Below are 22,391 nucleotides of genomic sequence, written 5' to 3'. Positions count from 1 at the left end.
AATTGTGGCTGAAGTCTCACATTGGCCTTACACGCCACCACACAAATTAACAGGTGCCTACTCGTTACCTATTTTTGCAAATTAAATTACATGTCCTATTGGAGAAAGAGATATGGTTTATGCACGACGGTGCACTATCCCATCTTCTACTCCTGGTATAATACTCAACAATTCCAATAATCGATGGGTTTGTCGGTACAGCCCAGTAAGAAACTTACGTTTGTCCCAGCATATAAAATGTTCAGCCGGGTGACGTCTTAGACCAATGGCTCTATTTCGACACGAAAAACCCAGTCATTTTCAACGTATAGATGCAACTACAGAGCTCTGTACCATTAAACCCTCCTGTAGGCGAGTCTCAACAGCGTATGCAGAAAGACAACGCTCCCAGCACAGTAAACAAACAGCGCCACACCTCAAACAAAAACGACCTGTTTGTTGAGTACAATATTATTGCACGTGGGAGTGAGGGCGCTTCAACAAGCTTCTCGTGAGTTTTTACCGTGACATTTAACAAGAACACGCTGAACTACTTGGTAGTGTATGTACAACTGTCTTGAAATCATTCACAGTGCGATGTGTTTTCCTTTCACCACTGTACCTGTCTCGGCCATGGGGAGCACTATGGGACTTAACTTCTGAAGTCATCAGTCGCCTAGAACTTAGAACTAATTAAACCTAACTAACCTAAGGACATCACACACAGCCATGCCCGAGGCAGGATTCGAACCTGCGACCGTAGCGGTCGCCCGGCTCCAGACTGTAGCGCCTAGAACCGCTCGGCCACTCCGGCCGGCCCCATGGGGAGGTCCAAGTGTTATAATGTCATGGTCTGGTAAAACTTCAGAAGTTATCGATTGTGAATATTGATTTCCCACGAATGAGTAAGTAACATTAGCTCTGTCCGTTATTTGACCAGGGAGAGGGCAGGACTCCAAGCAGTTTGTAAGCAAAAGTCTTCGTCTCTGTTTGTGTCATTTTCTAAATTAATCTGAAGTGATTCTCATAATAATACTATTCCAAGAGGTGGCGTGCTCGGGTAGCGGAAGTGGGTAAGGGTACCGCTCGTGATAAGCGCTGTATCGGGTTCTAGTACCGGTCCGGCACAGATTTTCACGTATCATAAGACGCTAAGGTCAACCTGGATTCGCGGAATGTGACTCCCGTTGGAGGTTTGCCATCGGCTGCATTGTACTGGGTTTTGTTAGTTAAACTTATGTCGAGAAAAACACGTAGCTGTGGAGATACTCTTGATTATTCCAAGGCAGTTAATAGTCGACTATGTGGTACACTGGTCTTGGGTTGTGTGTTGATCCAGCAGTGTTCGATATCCTCAAAGCTGCCACACATGGCTACGTCCCATCGTACTGGGATTCACTTGAAAAGACGACCTGGTACCTTTCATGTGTCCAGTGCTGTCGGGCGCGCCACTGTCAGCAAGCCGCTCTCTGCTCCCACTTTAAGGGAAGCTGCTGTAATGGTCTAGTTCAGAGAGACCATTGTGCTCCAGATATAGTAGCACTGGCCATGTTAATATCTGTCGTGCTGCAGGCAAGTCCCTCGTTCGTAAAAATGTGATGTGGCTGTATTATCTTGTACGACCGGGCGAATAATATACAGGGTGATCAGGAACAACCTGAAAAGCTTGTAAGAGTGCTACTGGGTAGGTTGAGCCGGCAAATAATTATTAGGGAAAAAATCGACAAGATGAGCCATTTACGAGTTATTTAACTTGAAAAGTTAGCTAGTCAGGCCGTTGAACACATAAATTCAAGGGGCGCGCCACAGACGGTGTCGCCAAACGTGTTCTTTGTTTCGTTTCCTGAAATCGATAAAGAGAGGTTTACAAAAAATGGGAGGGTAGTAAGGATTGAAATTCAGCCAAGGATGGGAGCAGGCTCGTGCGATATCATTGATGCAATGAGAACAACTGATACTAATTGTCCCTGGCAGGCTGCTTGCATTACTGCTTGCAGCGACCTGATTGGCTAAGTTCAAATGGTTCAAATGGCTCTGAGCACTATGGGACTTAACTTCTCAGGTCATCAGTCCCGTAGAACTTAGAACTGCTTAAACCTAACTAACCTAAGGACATCACACACATCCATGCCCGAGGCTGGATTCGAACCTGCGACCGTAGCGGTCGCTCGGCTCCAGACTGTAGCGCCTAGAACCGCACGGCCACTCCGGCCGGCGGCTAAGTTCAATGCTAAATAATTCGGAAAAGACGAAACGTATAGATTTTTTTTTGTTAAATAATTATTTATCATTACAATCTCTCCTGCAACACCCTTACGAGCTTTCAGCCTGTTTCTGGCCACGTTGTATACTGGCTGCGTCTCTTAAGGGTCACCAGACGCTTTTTTCCTCTATTGTTTCGGCACGTCCCTGCAATTTCGATTTGTAGTGTGTAAACGGTGTCAGACTAGACAAATACTACTCATCATATCTTTCACGCGACGCCTAGCGCTGACAGAAAGCTACAAACAAAATTGATTATTAAAAGAGAATTTTACGTACTCATTCGATTAAGCGTTAGATAATTAGTCCAATGCTACATTTGTTTTATCGATATGTAGTATCAGCGATAGTGAACATGAAGAATGAACAGTACTCCAGCAGCAACTGAGCGGGGCTGGTGCATGGCGATAGCAGGCAACATAGTTTAGAGCAGTGCTGTCGCTGGTGGATTACCAGTTAGCCTCCGTCTTTTACTGTCCCTGTTGTTGCATATTGATGAAACAAATATCATCGATCTAGACTAATCTGGGACTGCTCTTATCAAATGTGCATGTAGAATTCCGTTTTAAAAATAGCTTTGTTCGAAACAGATATAAACCGACACCTTCCATCGGTGTAAGACGTGACAAGAAAAACATATTGAACAGTATTCGATCTGGCTGACGTCATTTACACGCTGAAAAAACGAAGTTGCAAATATGTGTCGAAACATCTGAGAAAATTCTCTTGACCTATCTTACAAGAGAAACCCTGTGTTATCTGTCGGCTACTAATCGCATGGGATCACTAAGATCTTGCATGCTGTCGAATATGACCCTTTTGATCCAATCGATTGCATATCTGCTAGGTAGACGCTTGATCCTCGCCATTGCTAGCTACAATATAACGGAACGATCGGCCACGGTATTAACACATGCTAATGGGTGTCTCTTATTCTTACATGAGACGTAACTCAATACTCTCAGAAGCAATAACCATTACGACGCAATTTATGACTGAGAATCGCAACGTGTAGTTTTCCTTACATGAAGAATATACAGAGTGGCAATAAAACCGGCCTGAACCGGAATGCGAATGCGTGTGAGTAGCATTACTAGCTTTTCGGTTTCTTTGCCACCTTCCAACAGCAGTATGTGAGTAGTTAATGCGGAAAGTAATCGTTGTAAACCGTGTACTTCATCGTCATGCCTTACTCCATTGAAGGACGTGTGTTCATTGTTGAAGAGTATGTGCGGTCTGAATCCATTAAAGTTCTTTGTGACACTTTTCGTGAAAATTTTCCTGAAAGTAATATTCCTGCAAAATCATCGATACAGGACCAAGTGAGAAAGTGGCGTTGGACAGGCAGTGTTGTTCATTCAAAGAGAAATAAGGCACCGACTGTACGTACACCAGAGGTTGTGGCAAACGCGGCGCACACACTGAAAGAAGTCCCTACAAGTCAACACGACGATTATGACAGCAATGTGGAATATCTCGCAAGTCATGTCGACGAATCCTTCTTGGCTTAAAAATGAAACCTTACCGTGTGAGTGTTGCGCAGCAAATAAAAGAAGCGGACAAAGGTAAGCGTACGCATTACTGTAAATGGTTGCTGGAAAATGTCGCTGGGGGACGACTTGATCCATTCCTCGTCGGGTAACTTTGTTACACAAGACGCTGGGCTACAGAGAATCCCCGTGGCGTACTGCAAAAGCCGTTACACGATTTAAAAATTGGTGTATGGTGTGCTGTATCTGGTAACAGAATTATCGGGCCATTGTTCTTCAACGAAACTGTTAAAGCACATGTTTACTTGCAAATCTACAACGAATTTTCGACTCTGTTAACTCCAAACGAAAAATGTTGTGCATATTTCCAGCAAGATAGGGCAACTTGCATACGTCGGATTTGCCTTAGCTCGTATAGACACTGATTTTACAGAAGAGAGGACCATTAGTAAGGGCTTGTAGACACCCTGCGCTCTCGCGACATGTCACCATGTCACTTTTACCTCTGGGAATTTCTAAAGGCTAGAGTCTACCGCAACAATCCCACAACAGTTGACACATTAAAAAACAACATATGTGAAGAAATTTCGAACACTCTTCAAAGAGTACTGAAATGTATTTTCCGTAACATGCTTCGACGTGCACAACTTCGCTTGGATGTTGGCGGAGAACATTTTGAACACAGACGTTAAATTCCTTTCTAAAATATGCTTATTAAACGAATAAAACTAGATCTGTTACTTAAACTTTTAATTACATAGTTAATAATGAAAGTGTACGATAAAAATGTAAGGAAGCGATGATGTCCGTTGATTTTCTTCATTCACATTCCTTTCAGTGCAGGGCCGGTTTTATGCGCGCCACTCTGCAGATGACGTTGCTCCTATGTAGTTGGTGTAGTTGTGCTGAAATGCCAATCTTTCGCACAACCAAGAGTGTAGTTCTCTTCGTGGAATGCTGCCTTCGTGATGCCGCAGTTTTTATGGCCAGACATATTTATTCTGAGACCGTATACGGTGTTTAGTATTAGGACGCCGAAGTGGCAGCAGTTAGCAACAGGTGCGGCGCGCGCCGTGTTGCAGACTTCGGGGTGAGCGCGCCGCACGGCCGCCAGCTGTCGTCGTGGCCGTGCGCCTTCTCCTTCAACGGCAGCGAGGCGGCCAGGGGCTACGTGACCAGCCCCAACTTCCCCGGACTCTACCCCAGGGACACCGAGTGCCACTTCTTCTTCCACGGCCGGCCCGGGCAGCGGATCGCGTTACGCTTCGTCCATTTCGACGTGGAGGGAGTGCAACCGTGAGTACGTTTAGACGCCACAGGCTGTCAATACAAGAGTAATCTATTTAAGGTACAGAAATATCTATCAGGACATAAAAATGAATTAAACTTCCAAAACAAGCTGGAAAAACAGTGATAGTAGCACAAAAATTATCACTTAGACTCGTTGCATCACAGGGGAATGACTGTCCCGCTTTTATGCTTTCACCATGACTCGATATTACCCGAGTTAGAGATCAAAAATTGTTCCCTCTATTCCAGTATTTATTGTGATGATTATGTTTTCTCATTTCAATACGATCACATGGCTGAGTGTGCTACATTCGACGGAGGTTTCAGTGAATAAATGACCTTACCTTAATAATTCCAGCTGGTACAGAGTTTTAAACGTATGTGTATGCAAGTTCATAGCTTCCTTCATATAAGAATCTCATCTTCTACGCGTCGATTTTGTTAAATTTTATCCTGTGCGTTCCGCCACAGTACCTTCTCTTATACTTGTTATCATCTATTCGATCTGTGCCCACATCGCTCCAACCTCATACTTTAAGCAGCTTTTTTCTATTCACTTCATCACTTAATAATGTAAATGTGACTTTCAGCCACATGTAGATCCTCAAGAGACATCATTCTTTGGATATCTAGCTGTAGAAAAATGACCGTTTAGTGTTAGAGTTGCATACTAATAGATATCATAAAATGGAAGAGGAGGCTGCTGACCAGCGAGAGTAGCAAAGAGCGCGCTAATGTGCTGCTTCCTGGACTCGGGTAGGCGCGCCGGCCCCTGATCGAATCCGCGCGGCAGATTAACGACGAGGGCCGGTATGCTGACCAGTCTGGATGTGGATTTTAGGCGGTTTTCCGCATCCCGCTAGGAGAGGGATGGGCTGGTCCCCACGTTCCGCCTCAGTTACACGACTCGTAGACACATGAAAACATGGCTTACACTAGACGCAGACAGCTGATTCTGTTCTGGGTCGTTCAGGGTGGCTACAGGAAGGGCATCTGGACACACTCTGCCACTAGCATTGCCAAATCAGTAGTAACAAGGTCGACCCCACGTTGAAGCGGGACAAAGCCCCAAAGAAAATGATGGAAGAGGAAGTGTCTCAAACATTTGAGTTCAAAATTACGGCTAGAGATGGTAGAAGAATCTAGATTGAGTACTATCAGATTAGAAACTAAAGATAGGCAATGAACATTTAGTTTTTTTATTGGCATAAACAACTAACCCTTCTTTCGGAACGAAAGTCGACGGAAATTGTTCCTAATGAGGCTACCCTTCTTAGTGCATTCATTGCAATATAGTTCCTTTATTTGTGCATCTAGTTCACATTGCAAGATTAGGGCTTTCATGCCATCTCCGACATTGCCCAGACCTTCTCAGTGGATCAAGAGCGAACATTACGGTTTGTGTAGTAAGTAGTAGTAGTAGTAGAAGTAATGACAATAATAGTAATAGTACCCATAGCAATGAATATCTCGAACTTAAGAAATTTTTGTCTTTTTAACATCGTACCAATCAACTTCTTCATCTTGTTCGTGTCGAATGAGAGAAGTGACACTTGACAGAAACGTGAGGCAACAGTACAGAAGCACTCAAAGTGGCACAAGGAGTAGAGTGTTCAGAGAAAGAACGGGAAATAATAGACTAAGATTTTCATGTGAAATGAATTAAAAAATTAGAAATAGAAAGGGATAAGAAAAGTATATATACTTCACAAGGTGACAGTGATATTGGCTCCTTGTTGGACAGAAAGAAGATAGCTATGATATGCCGAGGGGGAAGCTACGCCTATGATAACAGATACAGCTTTAATCCCCTTCTTGAACACAGAGTGGTTTAGGAAATGACGCAGGGTGCAGGACAATCTGTTCCACAGTCGTAGACTGAAATGGAGAATGATTTATTTCTTATGCAAAGATACATCCAAGATGCCGGACGTGTCCAATTTGATACTGCAATTATGTGTTTCACGTGTAAGGACACGTGGTGAGGACACCAGTGACCAAGAAGCCGATGTAGTCAACAACGTGTGTTGAAATCATGTCACCTATCCGGTTGCATCAAACCTAACTATTCTGATATGTTGCACACATATCTTACGCAAGCATCCGTAGAACTAAGTCACTGACAGAACTGCACTCTGGTGTCAGAATTCTTTGACGCCATTGTTGCCATTCTTTATGTATGAAAGCGTCTAATTGGTACTCCGCCAATCTCTCCTCACTTTATTCTACAATGTATGAAAAACGTAATGAGTTGAAGGGAGATATTAATGAAGCTCCTCTCACACCAACCACTCAATTTCCACAGTACAAAAAATTCTCGCTCGAGAACATTGGTCAGCCATCTTTTCTTGAGCGTCCACTTTATCTTCAGAGTTCTCATACACATTCAGTTTCGATGCATCTGCTGCGAAAATATTAATTCTTTATTCTTTAGATTTTCACGCACTGCGTATTCTAGCACCATACATTGATAGCATGCCTTCCAAAGTTTTTGTAAGGAACAATGCTGCAGGTTCGAACACCAATCATCTACTGTAACAGAGGCAAATTCATTCATCGACATATCACAGACAACTGCACGTTGTTCCTCAAGATGATTTATGTAACATAAATTCGGAAGATAACTGTTTGTACTGATACGCAGTTTAAAAATACGTCCCTCGCACGTAGTGATCATCGAAGACTCAGATCGGCTAAAAATCCATCGGTTCCATACCAAACAACATTTTATGATTCTCCACAGACTGCACCATTTTGACCTTCAATTTTTGAGACAAACTGCGTATTTTTCATGCACTTCCCCTCATGACTGTTATACAAAAGGCAGAAAGTATAATTTTGGACGTTCGTAATATACTGAGGCAGTCAAATAAATTTGTCCGTAAGTTTCGTAAGATATTCATTTAAAAAATACGTACCCATCTGTTATGCGGATTGCAGTTTGTCTTCTGAAATAGAGCTGTGCTACTGCGCGATTTAACACAGAAGATTACATCAGTTATATTGCCGAAGCTGACTAATTCGAATTTGAAGGTATGATAACTTGTCGAACCGGCACCCCTTCGCTATAGGAACCCTTCCATAGTTCTACATATTTTCCATACTTATTTTATGTTTTCCACAAATTAATTTGAAGAAAACGATTCCAAGTGGTTGTACTTTGTGAGAGTACAGTCCGTGTGTTTATACAAAAGCCGCGCGGGGTAGCCGCATGGTCTATGGCGTCTTGCCATGGTCCGGGCTACTGCCCTCGTCATAGGATCGAGTCCTCCCTCAGGCATGGGTGTGTGTGTATTGTCCTTAGCGTAAGTTGGTTTAAGTTAGGTTAAATAGTGTGTAGAGTTAGGGACCGATGACCGCAGCAGTTTGATCCCTTAAGAATTTACACACGTTTGTTTATACAAAGAATCCTATTGAGAATGTATCTAATTATATCGCCCTAGAAGAACTCGTTTTACTTCCGAATTCTGTGGAACAAAACATCCTTCTATTGAATGATCTCCTAAACATGTAAATCCCACACAATTATATTAATAATCCCGTAAACGCTGAAGGCTTAGGCTTGAATTTATCCCCTGTGACCACCAAAAATCGATGTTTCTGCTCATGATAGTCTGGTAACATGACTGACTGTGATGTAAACATAGCTTGTGTGGTCTGACAGCTGTTCCATTAAATTTTAACATCGCCGCAAAGCTTGCACCAATATCGAATAAGTAGATTTAATCCTACTGGTCGGTGCCCAGAAATTAATGGTGGACATCGCGATTTACGCTTGCGAACTTATCACACAATAAATTATGCCTACACAATTTTGAATTAATACTACACTCAAAATTCTAACACTTCCCTCCTAAAGGCACACAAAAATATATGCAAATGCAGCAGCGTTAACTTAAAATGACATACAGTTTAAGTGAAAGAAAACTGCTTACAAATAATGGCATGTCAATAGTACCTATAATGAAAGCCAACATATCAATGCAAGTAGTTTTATTACCATACTCAAAGTTAAACAAGATTATGGTTTTAAATGAAAATAAGTGAATTTACAAGTTCATCCGCTGAATTTTTGTTTACTCTTTCAATAGGGAGAGCGCAAAACTTTGCATCTTCTCTTTTCGGTGCTGATGTGTTGAGATGACGACAGTATGTTGTGAAGTTGTTGATGATGCTACGGCAGCTCGTCGGTGTCCGCCCCCGGTAGCTGAGTGATCAGCGCGACAGACTGTCAATCCAAAGGGGCCGGGTTCGATTCCTGGCTGGGTCGGAGATTTTCTCCGTTCAGGGACTGGGTGTTGTGTTGTCCTAATCATCATCATTTCATCCCCATCGAAGCGCAAGTCGCCGAAGTGGCGTCAAATCGAAAGACTTGCACCAGGCGAACGGTCTACCCGACGGGAGGCCCTCGCCACACGACATTTCATTTCAGCTCGTCGGTAGAGGCGGCGCGTTGGATCAGCTCCGTTGATTGAATGAAGACTGCGGATGATCTTCTCATGTGGAAAATGATCTCCAACCAGCGAAGTTGACGTCAATGCCGTATTATAAGCCACTGGCAGACCGTACGTTACTGTTGTTGTTACCAACACTCAGACTGCTGTCTATCACACACGAAATTTGCACTAACATGTTCGTTACACAGTTTTAAAGTTTTCCGATCGCGTAATTACAGTTCAATAGTTACGCGAAATCACCACGTTCGGCGGGAATCAGCACGTTCATGGTACACAGTTTTTAACACGTATGTGGCACAGTTACTAATTACGTTACACTTTTCTCAGACACAACGCAAACAAACACCGAAGTTCTGAAATTTGTAAAGTGCACGCGATACAGTCAAAGCGACCACAGTTCACCTCAAAACCCGTAACTACAATGTCATCCGTACATGGCTGTATTGTCGTAGTGACACGATCCAGTTCAGTTGGTGGTTTTATACAGTCCAACCTCTCTGTCCACAATAAACATTTCAGAATACGATATGGAAAGAACAGAAACATATATCGCCATTAAAGAGTTCCGTTTGCATCAATTTGCAAGAGGACAAACACAGACATCAAACCATACGTGTTAGCGCGCCACCTTCGTCTAACACAAACTCTCTCTACGTACACTGTTCGACCGTCACTATCGATTCTCCTAGATCACTCTCACTCTATTTATGAAGTACCTCAGTATATCATTAATTGTGCTACTATTTTAATCACAATAAACATTTTCAGCGAATGATAATCAAAGAATCAATCCACTCAATAAACAACAGAAATGTATTTACTCATGTAAAACATTAATATCGAAAAGATATTATCTGTAACAAACACAGGACAAATAGACACTATGCCATATCATCGGAAATATACATATGAAATACAACGAAAGAAAGGAAAGGAAGAGAGAAAAAAATTATCTCCCGCAAATAGCGATGCCTTCACAAACATAATGGTCGGTAGGCGTCTTTCGTAATCTGATTTCACCTCCAGTTTCCCTTTCATCAACATTATCTCAGCAAGCTGTATTATCGTATTGTGATTTTGGTAACTGCAAACATTTTACATCAACATCATACTCCCAATATTATCTCAAATTATGGCTCTCTATCTTCTATGAAAGTACCAGGCAATTCTTTTATTCATAAATAACTGCGGGTTTCAGAAAACAGCTATCCGAAAACCACATGATGTACTGAAAAACGACACGCACTAGGGGACAGAGTGTCTCGCCAACTTTTGATTCGTAAAATGTCCCGGGACTTAATTGTGTTACGGGGCAGGCGTGTCAGAACATGTAGGGACTTCATCCGCTTTACATTGCTGCTTAGAATTACATCGCGCCTGTAGGTAGGCAACCCAAAGAACATTTTTTCCAACGCAAGCTGTTGTGCTTTCCCAGGCAATTGGCGTCAGCGACTTCACTTAATTGCGTTCACGTATTGACACTTCTTCATCACGATCGATGATGAGCACATATGATGTGAGTTACAAACTTGAAGAGATGCTCTACCCACTAATGTGTGTCAGTCTTCTGTATGTCTTGCAGTCTTCTGAGACCATGGAGCCGTTTATGAATAACCTTGTATATTTGATTTCTCATTTATGCTATATAACAATGGTTTCCTCAATGCTACTTCATTTATAACGTTTTTGGTTATCCTTGCACGAATAGTAGTCTGTTTTATACATAACATTTTTATTTGTACGTGACGTTTCTCTTTCAAATTCGTTCACATTTGCCACTTAGCTAGAATGTTTATTTACAAAATCTGTTTCTCTTCCGGATATTATGAATCTTAGTTTTTTCTCCCATCTTCTTCAGGTACACTTTTCTGGGCTAAATAGATTAGTGGCTAACTAAAACGAAATAGTTGCGAATAAAAACCATTACGCTCTATCACTCCTTGCTGTACAGTACGGTAATTCTCTCTGTCATTCTAGCTTTACTCCCGTTTACAAAAATCACAAAGGCTTCAAAGTACTTAAAGTGCTTGTATGTTTGATAATCTCCGATAAAGGTTGGTATTTGTAATCATCAATTTCTGTAACTATTTTAGCTCATTATTTGTTAACCTGTCATTTGTCTACTCCAATATTCGTACGATTACAAGGCTTTCCCCGGCTAGTTCGTTACACAAGTACACCCAACAGCAGACCATCTACCTCTCCACTGTCGTAGAGACTGTCAAATCGTGAACATATTTTTAAATTTTCATCACAGAGAATATTTTACTACTGCACATCACTGACAGATTAAGCACTGACAAGCAGAGATACCGTACCATAAGCAGAGACACACATTCGCACATGCGCGCCTCCCCGCTCGCCTGCCCACTCTCTCTCTCTCTCTCTCTCTCTCCCCCTCTCACACATACACACACACACACACACACACACACACACACACACACACACACACACACTTCTGACGCACAGACGTGCATACTTGATTACATGAGTACTTGAACAACTGAACACGTACATGTCTGTCCACTGCTTCACAATTATGTAATGGTTAAAAGATAAAATATAAAAAACAAAACAGTAAAATTACATCTATTAAGTTTCACAGATACTTACGGTTGCCTTCCCGCTAATATGAAACTTCGAAAAGAGCCATGCACCAATGATAGCAAGTCTCTTAATCCTGCCGTACCGTACAAGATTTAATAAATGCCAGTGGATGATAACTTCGTAAGTGAAGTTCCTCCAAGCTTCCTACCTAAGAACAAATTCTCATTCGACAGTCCTGTTGTGTTACAGATATCCTGTGTAATACTGCATGACCTGTTGCTTAGAAGAGTCAACTCACGTACTCGTCGTTTAGGTGCTTCTAAAGAGCGTATTCTACCGAGAGGCCCATCCTAATCATTGGGGGTGTTCTCATAAATAACGACCAGCAGAGATGAGATGCTAGAGAAATAAGCGTTGTTCCAACCTGAATGTTGCATGATTGTGTACTAATTGTGGCGCATCTGGTAAGGAGAGTTTGTCCGTTGATGATGTGTCTGGCTTTTTTTTTTTTTTAGAATTGTGGTTCTTCCCCGGGATCTTCACGTTCAATCCAATATCCCTGTTCTCGTTTCTACGTACAAGAATCCATAGAGTTACAGAAAAGTGATAGGATCAACAAAGTCCTGTCAGCTCAGGAAATCTACGGGTCACTATACTTAGCCCTCCATTTTGCAAAACCCAGGAGGCATGTCAGGCTTAACGGACGCTTCAGAATCAGAGTCAGGGTCTGAGGGGTGCCTGCTGAAGAGAATGTAACAGGCGACTGACTCACACAATTCAGCTGGTAACATGTAGCGCGTCGTAGTTGCAAATAACGGAAAGACGAACAGAGAGTCCGAAATGAAGTGATTTGCGTTTTTCAGGTGTGAAGCGCTGTCAGCGAGCGACTACGTAGAGATGTCCAACTACAGAGGCCGCGACTCGCGGTTCCCCAGGTACTGCGGCCAGCTGGAGCCGTTCGACGTGCTGTCCGACGGCAAGTACTTCCGGCTCACGTTCAAGTCCAACGGCCGCCTCGACGCCACAGGCTTCAACGTCACCTACCGATTCCTGGGAGGCAACAGGGACTCCAGCCTCGCCAGGAGGCGCCAGACTGGCAGAGCCGCAGGTCAGCTTGCCAGTGGACTTTAACAGTTCGAAATTAGTTACTTTGCCTTAAGGTCTCTGTCACATACACACACACATTCATTACACTAGACGGCCACAAAGAGTACGTATTAGTATGAAGTCGGTCCTCCATGGCTGTGAATAGTTCAGAAGTCGCGGAATGGAGTTGTACATGGCTTGGGTGTATGCCTGTAATACTCCATTTCTCGCCATTTGCATCTGGGCGCGCGGTTCCCGTAGGTTGCTGGATGGGAGCTAAGCCCTGGCGGCATGCTCCATGACACCCCACACATTGTCCATCGAGTTAAGATCGGGCGGTGCGGCTGGAGACTGGAGAGTACCCATAGCTGCAAGGCGTGCTCTGGTGGTGGCAACAGTTGAAATATGGCATGAGCGTGGCCGTTCGTGAACTGCATGGCGATCGCTTACAGGAATTCCAAGCACGCTTGATGGGAGACCACTCTTCATGGCGCTCCACTGCGCCCCCAGACACGCACTTGGTGGTCGTCGCCTCCAAGGCCAGACTCTGAAGATGACTCACTACTGGACTGAAGGACCCTTGTCCGCCGCTGCCAACAACAGGCGAATCGGGCGCGACTCTGCTTGGGTGTACGTGGCAGCCTTGCCGATTCACGTGCGGCGAGTTGTGCGTCATGCAACCTCCTCCTATAACGATTTTAGCAGACAGAGTGTTGCTTAGAAGACAGGGTAGACCCTATCTTTGCCGTTTGAGTTCGCGGATGGCTAACAATCCGTTGGTCCTCATACCCCCCCCCCCCCCCTTGTGATGCGTGTTGGACATCCACATCATAGATGGGTGTCTTCCTGTGTCCCAACAACGAACAATGGTGGTGACAATGCAGCTGCACAGATGACGATAGGAGCATCCAGGTCCCCACAGCCTCACGATATCGTCCCTATCAAACTCGTCAAGCTGGGCAACCTGCTTCCGGACGTGTCGACTTGGCACAGTGTCCAAACATCTGGTGTTCCAGTGACGCTGCCCGCGTACCGTCCGGCAGAACCGTTTGGGACCCACTTATATCAACCGATGCCCAAGAGGTCACAACCCGTTCACGCTCCCCGAGCGTCGGGATGACTGTGCAAAAGTAGCCACTGCCAAAGCTGATGGTGTGCAAAATAAACATGCAGTGTGTAATGGGTCAGTCGGGTCCTTCCGGATGCAGCTCTTTTTGTGAGGATCACTGTCGTAACACGTCTCTGAAACAGTCATTTTCAACTGTGAATTATAGTCCACGATCTGTACATTTCTGGGCAGAGACGTTAATGTTAGCCAAGCACCACGAAGGCTCACTATAATTACGTGCTGCATTTACAACCCCAGTAACCAACTGCCGGGTGCTGTAGTCTTGGGGGAAGGATGCTTACTTGTACTCGTATAATGGAGGAGGAATATTGAAGACCTGCTGCGGCTATTGATATCGATTGTAACGCATTCTCATGAGTTGAATACATATATAGTTGTACAGGGTGTATACCAATGAAGAACATATCCTAAACTACCTTAGAATCTATTTTATAATATGTGTGTGGAAGGATAATAATGAAGAATATAGTAAAACGCGTTACAATTTATATCATAGTGTACCTAGCATCTGAACCTGACTGTTTGAGATATGCGTAAATGAATAAGCGGAAGACCCAAATTAAAATGCGGAATTACTGAAATGCAAAGCAAATTTACCATCATCTCTTTGGAAGCCATCTGCAAAAACTGAGTTATTCTTGTTGCCACTGCATTCTGGCAATTTCTGTCAGTACAGTAATTACTTAACAGTCAAGCAGATGTAAAACTGATAAAAAAAGATTCTTCAAGTTCTTTGAATTCTTAGTTCCATAATTCATCGTCATTTCTGTTTGATATCAATACTTTATTCTTGGACACTGACTCTGTATTACATTCGCGAAAGGCAGTTAACGTTTTTAAATATTGAATCTAATTTTACGATGTACGGTACCAACATCAAACTCTGCATATTTTCTGCTCTTGCATATTATTCAAGGTCAGAACGATACAAAATACACACTCAAGAACTGGTACAGATCCCTTAACATACACTCCTGGAAATTAAAATAAGAACACCGTGAATTCATTGTCCCAGGAAGGGGAAACTTTATTGACACATTCCTGGGGTCAGATACATCACATGATCACACTGACAGAACCACAGGAACATAGACACAGGCAACAGAGCATGCACAATGTCGGCACTAATACAGTGTATATCCACCTTTCGCAGCAATGCAGGCTGCTATTCTCCCATGGAGACGATCGTAGAGATGCTGGATGTAGTCCTGTGGAACGGCTTGCCATGCCATTTCCACCTGGCGCCTCAGTTGGACCAGCGTTCGTGCTGGACGTGCAGACCGCGTGAGACGACGCTTCATCCAGTCCCAAACATGCTCAATGGGGGACAGATCCGGAGATCTTGCTGGCCAGGGTAGTTGACTTACACCTTCTAGAGCACGTTGGGTGGCACGGGATACATGCGGACGTGCATTGTCCTGTTGGAACAGCAAGTTCCCTTGCCGGTCTAGGAATGGTAGAACGATGGGTTCGATGACGGTTTGGATGTACCGTGCACTATTCAGTGTCCCCTCGACGATCACCAGTGGTGTACGGCCAGTGTAGGAGATCGCTCCCCACACCATGATGCCGGGTGTTGGCCCTGTGTGCCTCGGTCGTATGCAGTCCTGATTGTGGCGCTCACCTTCACGGCGCCAAACACGCATACGACCATCATTGGCACCAAGGCAGAAGCGACTCTCATCGCTGAAGACGACACGTCTCCATTCGTCCCTCCATTCACGCCTGTCGCGACACCACTGGAGGCGGGCTGCACGATGTTGGGGCGTGAGCGGAAGACGGCCTAACGGTGTGCGGGACCGTAGCCCAGCTTCATGGAGACGGTTGCGAATGGTTCTCGCCGATACCCCAGGAGCAACAGTGTCCCTAATTTGCTGGGAAGTGGCGGTGCAGTCCCCTACGGCACTGCGTAGGATCCTACGGTCTTGGCGTGCATCCGTGCGTCGCTGCGGTCCGGTCCCAGGTCGACGGGCACGTGCACCTTCCGCCGACCACTGGCGACAACATCGATGTACTGTGGAGACCTCACGCCCCACGTGTTGAGCAATTCGGCGGTACGTCCACCCGGCCTCCCGCATGCCCACTATACGCCCTCGCTCAAAGTCCGTCAACTGCACATACGGTTCACGTCCACGCTGTCGCGGCATGCTACCAGTGTTAAAGACTGCGACGGAGCTCCGTATGCCACGGCAAACTGGCTGACACTGACGGCGGCGGTGCACAAATGCTGCGCAGCTAGCGCCATTCGACGGACAACACCGCGGTTCCTGGTGTGTCCGCTGTGCCGTGCGTGTGATCATTGCTTGTACAGCCCTCTCGCAGTGTCCGGAGCAAGTATGGTGGGTCTGACACACCGGTGTCAATGTGTTCTTTTTTCCATTTCCAGGAGTGTAGATTAGTCGCAAAAAATAAATAGTTTTGTTCACGAAAGCTACCAGTTTACATTGAGAGCTTGTTGTGCTTACATTACAAACAATGTAAATTAACATACTGAATTTCGCTAGAAAGTAAACAAGGGAAAATAAAATAAAAATCTTACGTGCGATCTTTACTAGCAAAGCGCTTTTTCCTGAAACCACAACTTTCAATACATACAAATCGCTTATCTCCAGCTTGACTAAGTCAAATAACAACAAAAAGAAAATAAGTTTACTTGAATGTAAACAAACGCCACGCATAGACGTGGCCACTATTGTCAAGATGCATAAGAAAAAAATGGGCCAGAGAAATCATGAGGCAGACGTCGCTAAAGTGTCAGGGTAATTTCAGTTCCGAGTTTGCTTATTCTTTCCTCTTCACGCAACAGTACTTCCTTCAAACATGTAATTATAATTAACGTTATATAAAAATATTGCGCTAGCGAACACTAATTTCCTCACTGTCTATCTCGTTTCAGGAACTACATCCCTCTGGCCGCTGATTGTGTTCTGCTTGAAGTTCGTCTGCTAAGACAAGTTGTATCAATCGAGGCGTCTGTTTCACCAGTACTTCAACCATTGATCTCAGTACGCACAAGGACTCTAAGTACTTACGAAGTTGACAATAGGAAATGTCAGAAAATTAGTTACGACGAAATCGCTCAACATTTAGGAGAATGTGATCTTTACATATAGATTTTTATACAGAAATTTTATAAAGAAATTACCCTTGTGTAAAAAAAAGAAATTGTATAATTTTTGACAATCAAGTAAAATATATATTAACGTTGGATGAATTTCTTTACTATGGTTTTGCTTCATTTATACAACATCATCTGCTGCGTTACATACGTTTCCTCACCAGCCATAAACTGAAATTTGGTGTGTTCAATAGTGTGCCACTATTTCATTTACCTATCAGAACGACTGAATCTGGATTCCAAAGATAAAAAGTTTTTGTTAATGTGAAACGCCAGTGGCAAGTACACATGATAATTCTGTTACAGATTTTTTTCTTCGATGACGGAACCTAGACTTAAAATTATCATAATTACAGAGCTATGTATGTACCTACAAGAATAATGTAATGTAGTCGAAATAAATCAGGTGAGACAGGCGGAATTAGATTAGCAAATGAGACACTTAAAGTAGGAGACACTTAAAGTAGGAGATGAGTTCTGCTATTTGGGCAGCAAAATAACTGATGACGGCCGAAGTACAGAGGATATAAAATGCAGGCTTGCGATGTCAAGAAAAGCGTTTCTAGAGAAAAGAAATTTGTTGACATCGAATATAGATTTAAGTCTTAGAAAAGCTTTTCTGAAACTATTTGTGTGGAATGTAGCCATGTGCGGGAGCTAAACATGGACGATAAACAGACAAGAGAAGAATAGGAACTTTTCAAATGTGGTGCTATAGAATAACGCGGAATATTAGATGGGTAGATCATATAAGTAACGAGGAGGTACTGAATGTTTACAGCCCCGATAACATAGATGACATATATAATGGTTTACTTAACACATTTCTCATGCTCTTTGTAAGTTGCTTTCCATTAGAACGTTCTAAACAGGGTGCTAGCAGTAAGTCAGCCTGGGTGGCTGACTCGTGGGATATCACGTAGAACAAAGTGAGAATACATCAAAATGTCAGAAGAAGTCACAATAGAGCTACAGTAGCCCATTACAAACAGTACTGTAACATGCTTAAAAATTTTATTAGGAAGGCAAGGAGCAGGTGGTAAGCAAATAGAATAGCTAATTCACAGGATAAAATTGCCACTAATATGGTCATTAGTGAAGGAAGTGTCTGGTCAGAAGCGCAAAGTCGACGATAAAAGGTCAGTTTGTAGTAATAATATTTCTGTTACTGATAAGTCAGATATATGTACAGTACTTAACAGTCATTTTCTGAGCGTGCTGGTGAGTTAAATAAAAACTTAGTTTCTACAGTGAATCGCACAACTCTTTTGGAAAATGCCTTTCTGATACTGATGCCTGAAATACTGACAAGGGGGAGATTGAGTCAATAATTAAATCACTGAAGACTAAGGACTCTCATGGGTATGGTGGAATATCTAGCAGAATATTAAAGTACTGCGCTGCACATGTCAGCCCTGTGCTTAGCTATATTTGTAGTTTTTCCTTCAAGAATGATCAGTTTCCTGAACGATTAAAGCACTCAGTAGTAAACCCGCTTGATAAAAAGGGAGAAAGGGATAACATAGACAATTTTAGACCTATTTCTATACCCTCAGTGTTTGCTGAAATTACTGAAAATGGTGTGTACATAAGGATAATTCATCATTTTATTTCATATAATTTGCTATCAGATACACAGTTCGCTTTATAAGTGGCTTAACAACTGAAATGCTATATTCTCTTTCAACTGTGAGGTAGTGGATGGATTAAACAAAAGGTTTCGTATGCTATGCAACTTTCTTGATTTAATTAAGACGTTTGATTGTGTAGACCATAAAACATTGCTTCAGAAGTTGGACCATTACCGAAGACGGGGAGTAACTCACAATTGGTTAACCTCTTACTTTAACAACAGACACCAAGAGGTCATCATTCACAATGTTAAGAATGGCTGTGATATGTTGTCCGAGTGGGGCACGTTCGAATGGGGGGTGCCCCATGGATCAGTTCTGGGACCATTCCTACTCCTTATTTATGTGAATGATGTGCCCTCTAATATCACAGGTAATTTGAAATATTTCTGTTTGCTTATGACACTAGCTTGGTAGTAAAGGATGTCGTATGCAACATTGGCTTTGTTTCAAATAGTCATGACATAAGTTCATGGCTTATAGAAAACAAACTAGTGCTAAATCACAGTAAGACTCAGTTTTCACAGTTTCTAACACACATTTCAACAAAACCCGACGCTTTAACTTCACACAATGGGCGTATGATATTGAAACTGAACAGTTCAAATTTCCAGGTGTTCAGGTAGATAATAAACAGTCAAGAAAACCCACGTTCGGGATCTAGTTCTAAGACTTAATGCTGCCATTTTTACTATTCAAATGGTATCTGAAGTAAGTGATATTTTGACACGAAAAGTAGTCTACTTTGCTTATTTTCATTCGCTTATGTCGTATAGTATTATATTTTGGGGTAACTCTTCACATTCTCAAAGGATATTTTTGGCTCAGAAACGGGCAGTTCGGGAAATAAGTGGTGCAACTTCGCGAATCTCTTGTCGATTCCTGTTCACTAGGCGGAGTATTCTGCCACTGGCCTCTAAATGTATATATATTCCTTACTGTAGTTTCTTTTTAACAGTGTCATTTTATTCCCAAGAATTAACACCTTTCGTTTAGTTAACACTAGGCAGAAATCCAATCTGCATTTGCATCGCACTTCCTTGACTCTTGCGTAGAACTGTCTGCAGTATACCGCTGCATCCATTTTCAAGAAGCTACGAGCTGTCAAATCGAAACGGAAGTGTTTCCTCATGGGTCACTCCATCTTTTCTGTCATGGAGTTGCTTGAAAAATTGAACTGATTCCTGTGTTACATTGCTGATGGCGTTTACATAACTTATAGCTTGTCCTTTTTTGGGTTCACAAATAATTTATTTTATCTCTTATCACTTTTACGTTGTAGTTTCATGTAATGACACGTTCCATAACCTTGGAGATTTGCTCCTCAATTTGGTCCTACGGAATTAGACGTGCAAAACAAAAAAATAAAAATTGGAGTTGGGAAGAAACGAAGTTTATGGCACAGCCTGACTAGGAGAACGGAACAGGTGATAACACTTATTCTTAGACGCGAAGGGATCACCAATTTAGTACTAGAGGGAAGGGTATCAGCATCAGTTGGTGTCAGTTCATACAGTGATACCATGTTGTAAAGATCTGCGCCTTGCCGGAACAGAATCAACGAATGTCTCTCATTCCCTCATCATTCCTAACACAGATGAGGTGACTTGGCGAAATGATTACCCCCCCCCCTCCCCTCCCCTCCCTATCCTGGAACTGCTAATTTCCTCGCTCGGTTCTATGTCATAGCTAGATTCAACTTACTGCCTTGCAGCGATTTGGCCGGCAACATATCACTTAGTATCCATTCTCCCTGTGCAGCCCTGGCTTCCAACTCTTCTAATGCTGCATTGTTTACCTCTACTTACGTAAGAACTACAGATCACACAGCCTGTTCGTATTGTGTGTCTCCATGGCCTGCAACACCTTCGGCTGTGCATGGAAGGCACTTTCAAAAAATGTGACAGCTGACACTATTCAGAGTTGACTGGATGATAACAAACTCGTTATTCACGACATGCTGGCCCCTCCATTTCACTGCAGCCTCTCATCCATCACCTGGGGGAGCCGTAGGTCAGCTCGGATACCGTAGCAGCAGAGCCCCATCAACAATCGGCAGTATCATATGCTAACTCATTCGTTCTCAGCCAGCAGCCGTCTGGGAAGTCGCTAACTGCCATTCCCGCAACACCACGACCAAAGAACGCTAAGACAAAGAAAGAACTAATACTATTACCACTAATACATCAACACAAATCACAACCACGTCGGTGTGGTAGGAGCTAATAGGAGTGGAAAGGTGCCGGGTTAATATGAATTCAGACATCCTTAAAACCGAATTTATTAAGAACAATTCTTACTTACCAATTATTAGAAAAAATTATCTTTGAACACCAATCAAAATTTCAACTCGGACTCGAAAACTATTTGTGGTAAAAGGTTTTAAATGACAGAGCCTATTTCAAAATGCATGCAGTAACTTGCTACAAATCTATGATAACAAACTGACAGCAAGTCAAACCTAAAACGTATTCATATGAATCCAATTTAACAGAAGCACAACCTTTATCACAAGTTTTGTACACACCAGTTTCTCATTCTGCAATTTAAAATTTGCTCACTTACTGCACCATGGAGTACCGAACAAATAACAAAAGCTAATTACTTAAATTAAGAACAAATCTGCACCCGCTGCTACATCAGTGGGTTTGCAGAGCCGTAATCTCGTAATCCTATTTTTTTTAAGATGTCAGTCTAGCATACACACTTCCTGCCAATACAATAAATAGCTAATTAAATTGGAGTGATAAGACCTGAAACATATCAGTTACCACTGGTCCCACACATGCATACAAATACTGACCTCCCATCAGGGCAGACTCAATGACAACCTTGTAACATGAACAGTTAAAACAAACAAATTACCAGGCACTAAATATTGGAACTAGCGGCGCCCCATAAGGGCAGATGCAAATACAATTTTGCAAGACGAACAACTACAACACACAGATGGGTAAGTTCTCGATAGTAAAATTACTGAGCTCGACGTGGAGTTATCTAGTACTCGTGTGTCAATGCAACCAGTGCGCAGGGACAGTATATTGACGCCTGTACAGACTTCCAATCGTTGCCTTAAGTGCCGATCTCCTTCGGGCAACACCAGTAGTGTGCAACCGAAGCGCTCTTGCATGCAAAAGGGGAGCTTCTTTCCAAATTACAGCTTCCCAAACAACGGCTCTCAACTACAACTAGTCCGCGCTATCATTCCAGACGCTGCCCAATCTTTTTACGACACATGCAAGGCCTGTTCCCAACCACCTTGCACGTGCCGCTGCTAACTCAAGACTCCTTCGTGTCCGAGCCACGCCGCCTTGCGGACCACATTCGCGCCACAAGCCTCTCTGCCAAAGAGATTCTACACCACCAGCGACTCCACCAGAGAGGCACAAAAACGAAAAC

General features: G+C 43.2%; 1 protein-coding gene across 1 annotated transcript in view; it reads left to right on the top strand.

Moving 5' to 3' along the window:
• Positions 1-17,334, top strand: part of LOC124594448 (suppressor of lurcher protein 1-like) — a 320,389-nt gene extending 303,055 nt beyond the window's left edge. Inside the window, exons 11-13 of the mRNA XM_047132824.1 lie at positions 4,814-5,027; positions 12,892-13,136; positions 17,140-17,334. Of these exons, the coding sequence (XP_046988780.1) occupies positions 4,814-5,027; positions 12,892-13,136; positions 17,140-17,192 (512 nt within the window). The 3' untranslated portion in view covers positions 17,193-17,334. The remainder of the gene's footprint in view (positions 1-4,813; positions 5,028-12,891; positions 13,137-17,139) is intronic.
• Positions 17,335-22,391: the final 5,057 nt, after the last annotated feature.

Source organism: Schistocerca americana, chromosome 2 (assembly GCF_021461395.2).
Source record: "Schistocerca americana isolate TAMUIC-IGC-003095 chromosome 2, iqSchAmer2.1, whole genome shotgun sequence".
NCBI lineage: Eukaryota > Metazoa > Arthropoda > Insecta > Orthoptera > Acrididae > Schistocerca > Schistocerca americana.
Note: the sequence above shows the minus strand (reverse complement) of the source record. Positions and strands in the feature narration are given on the sequence as shown.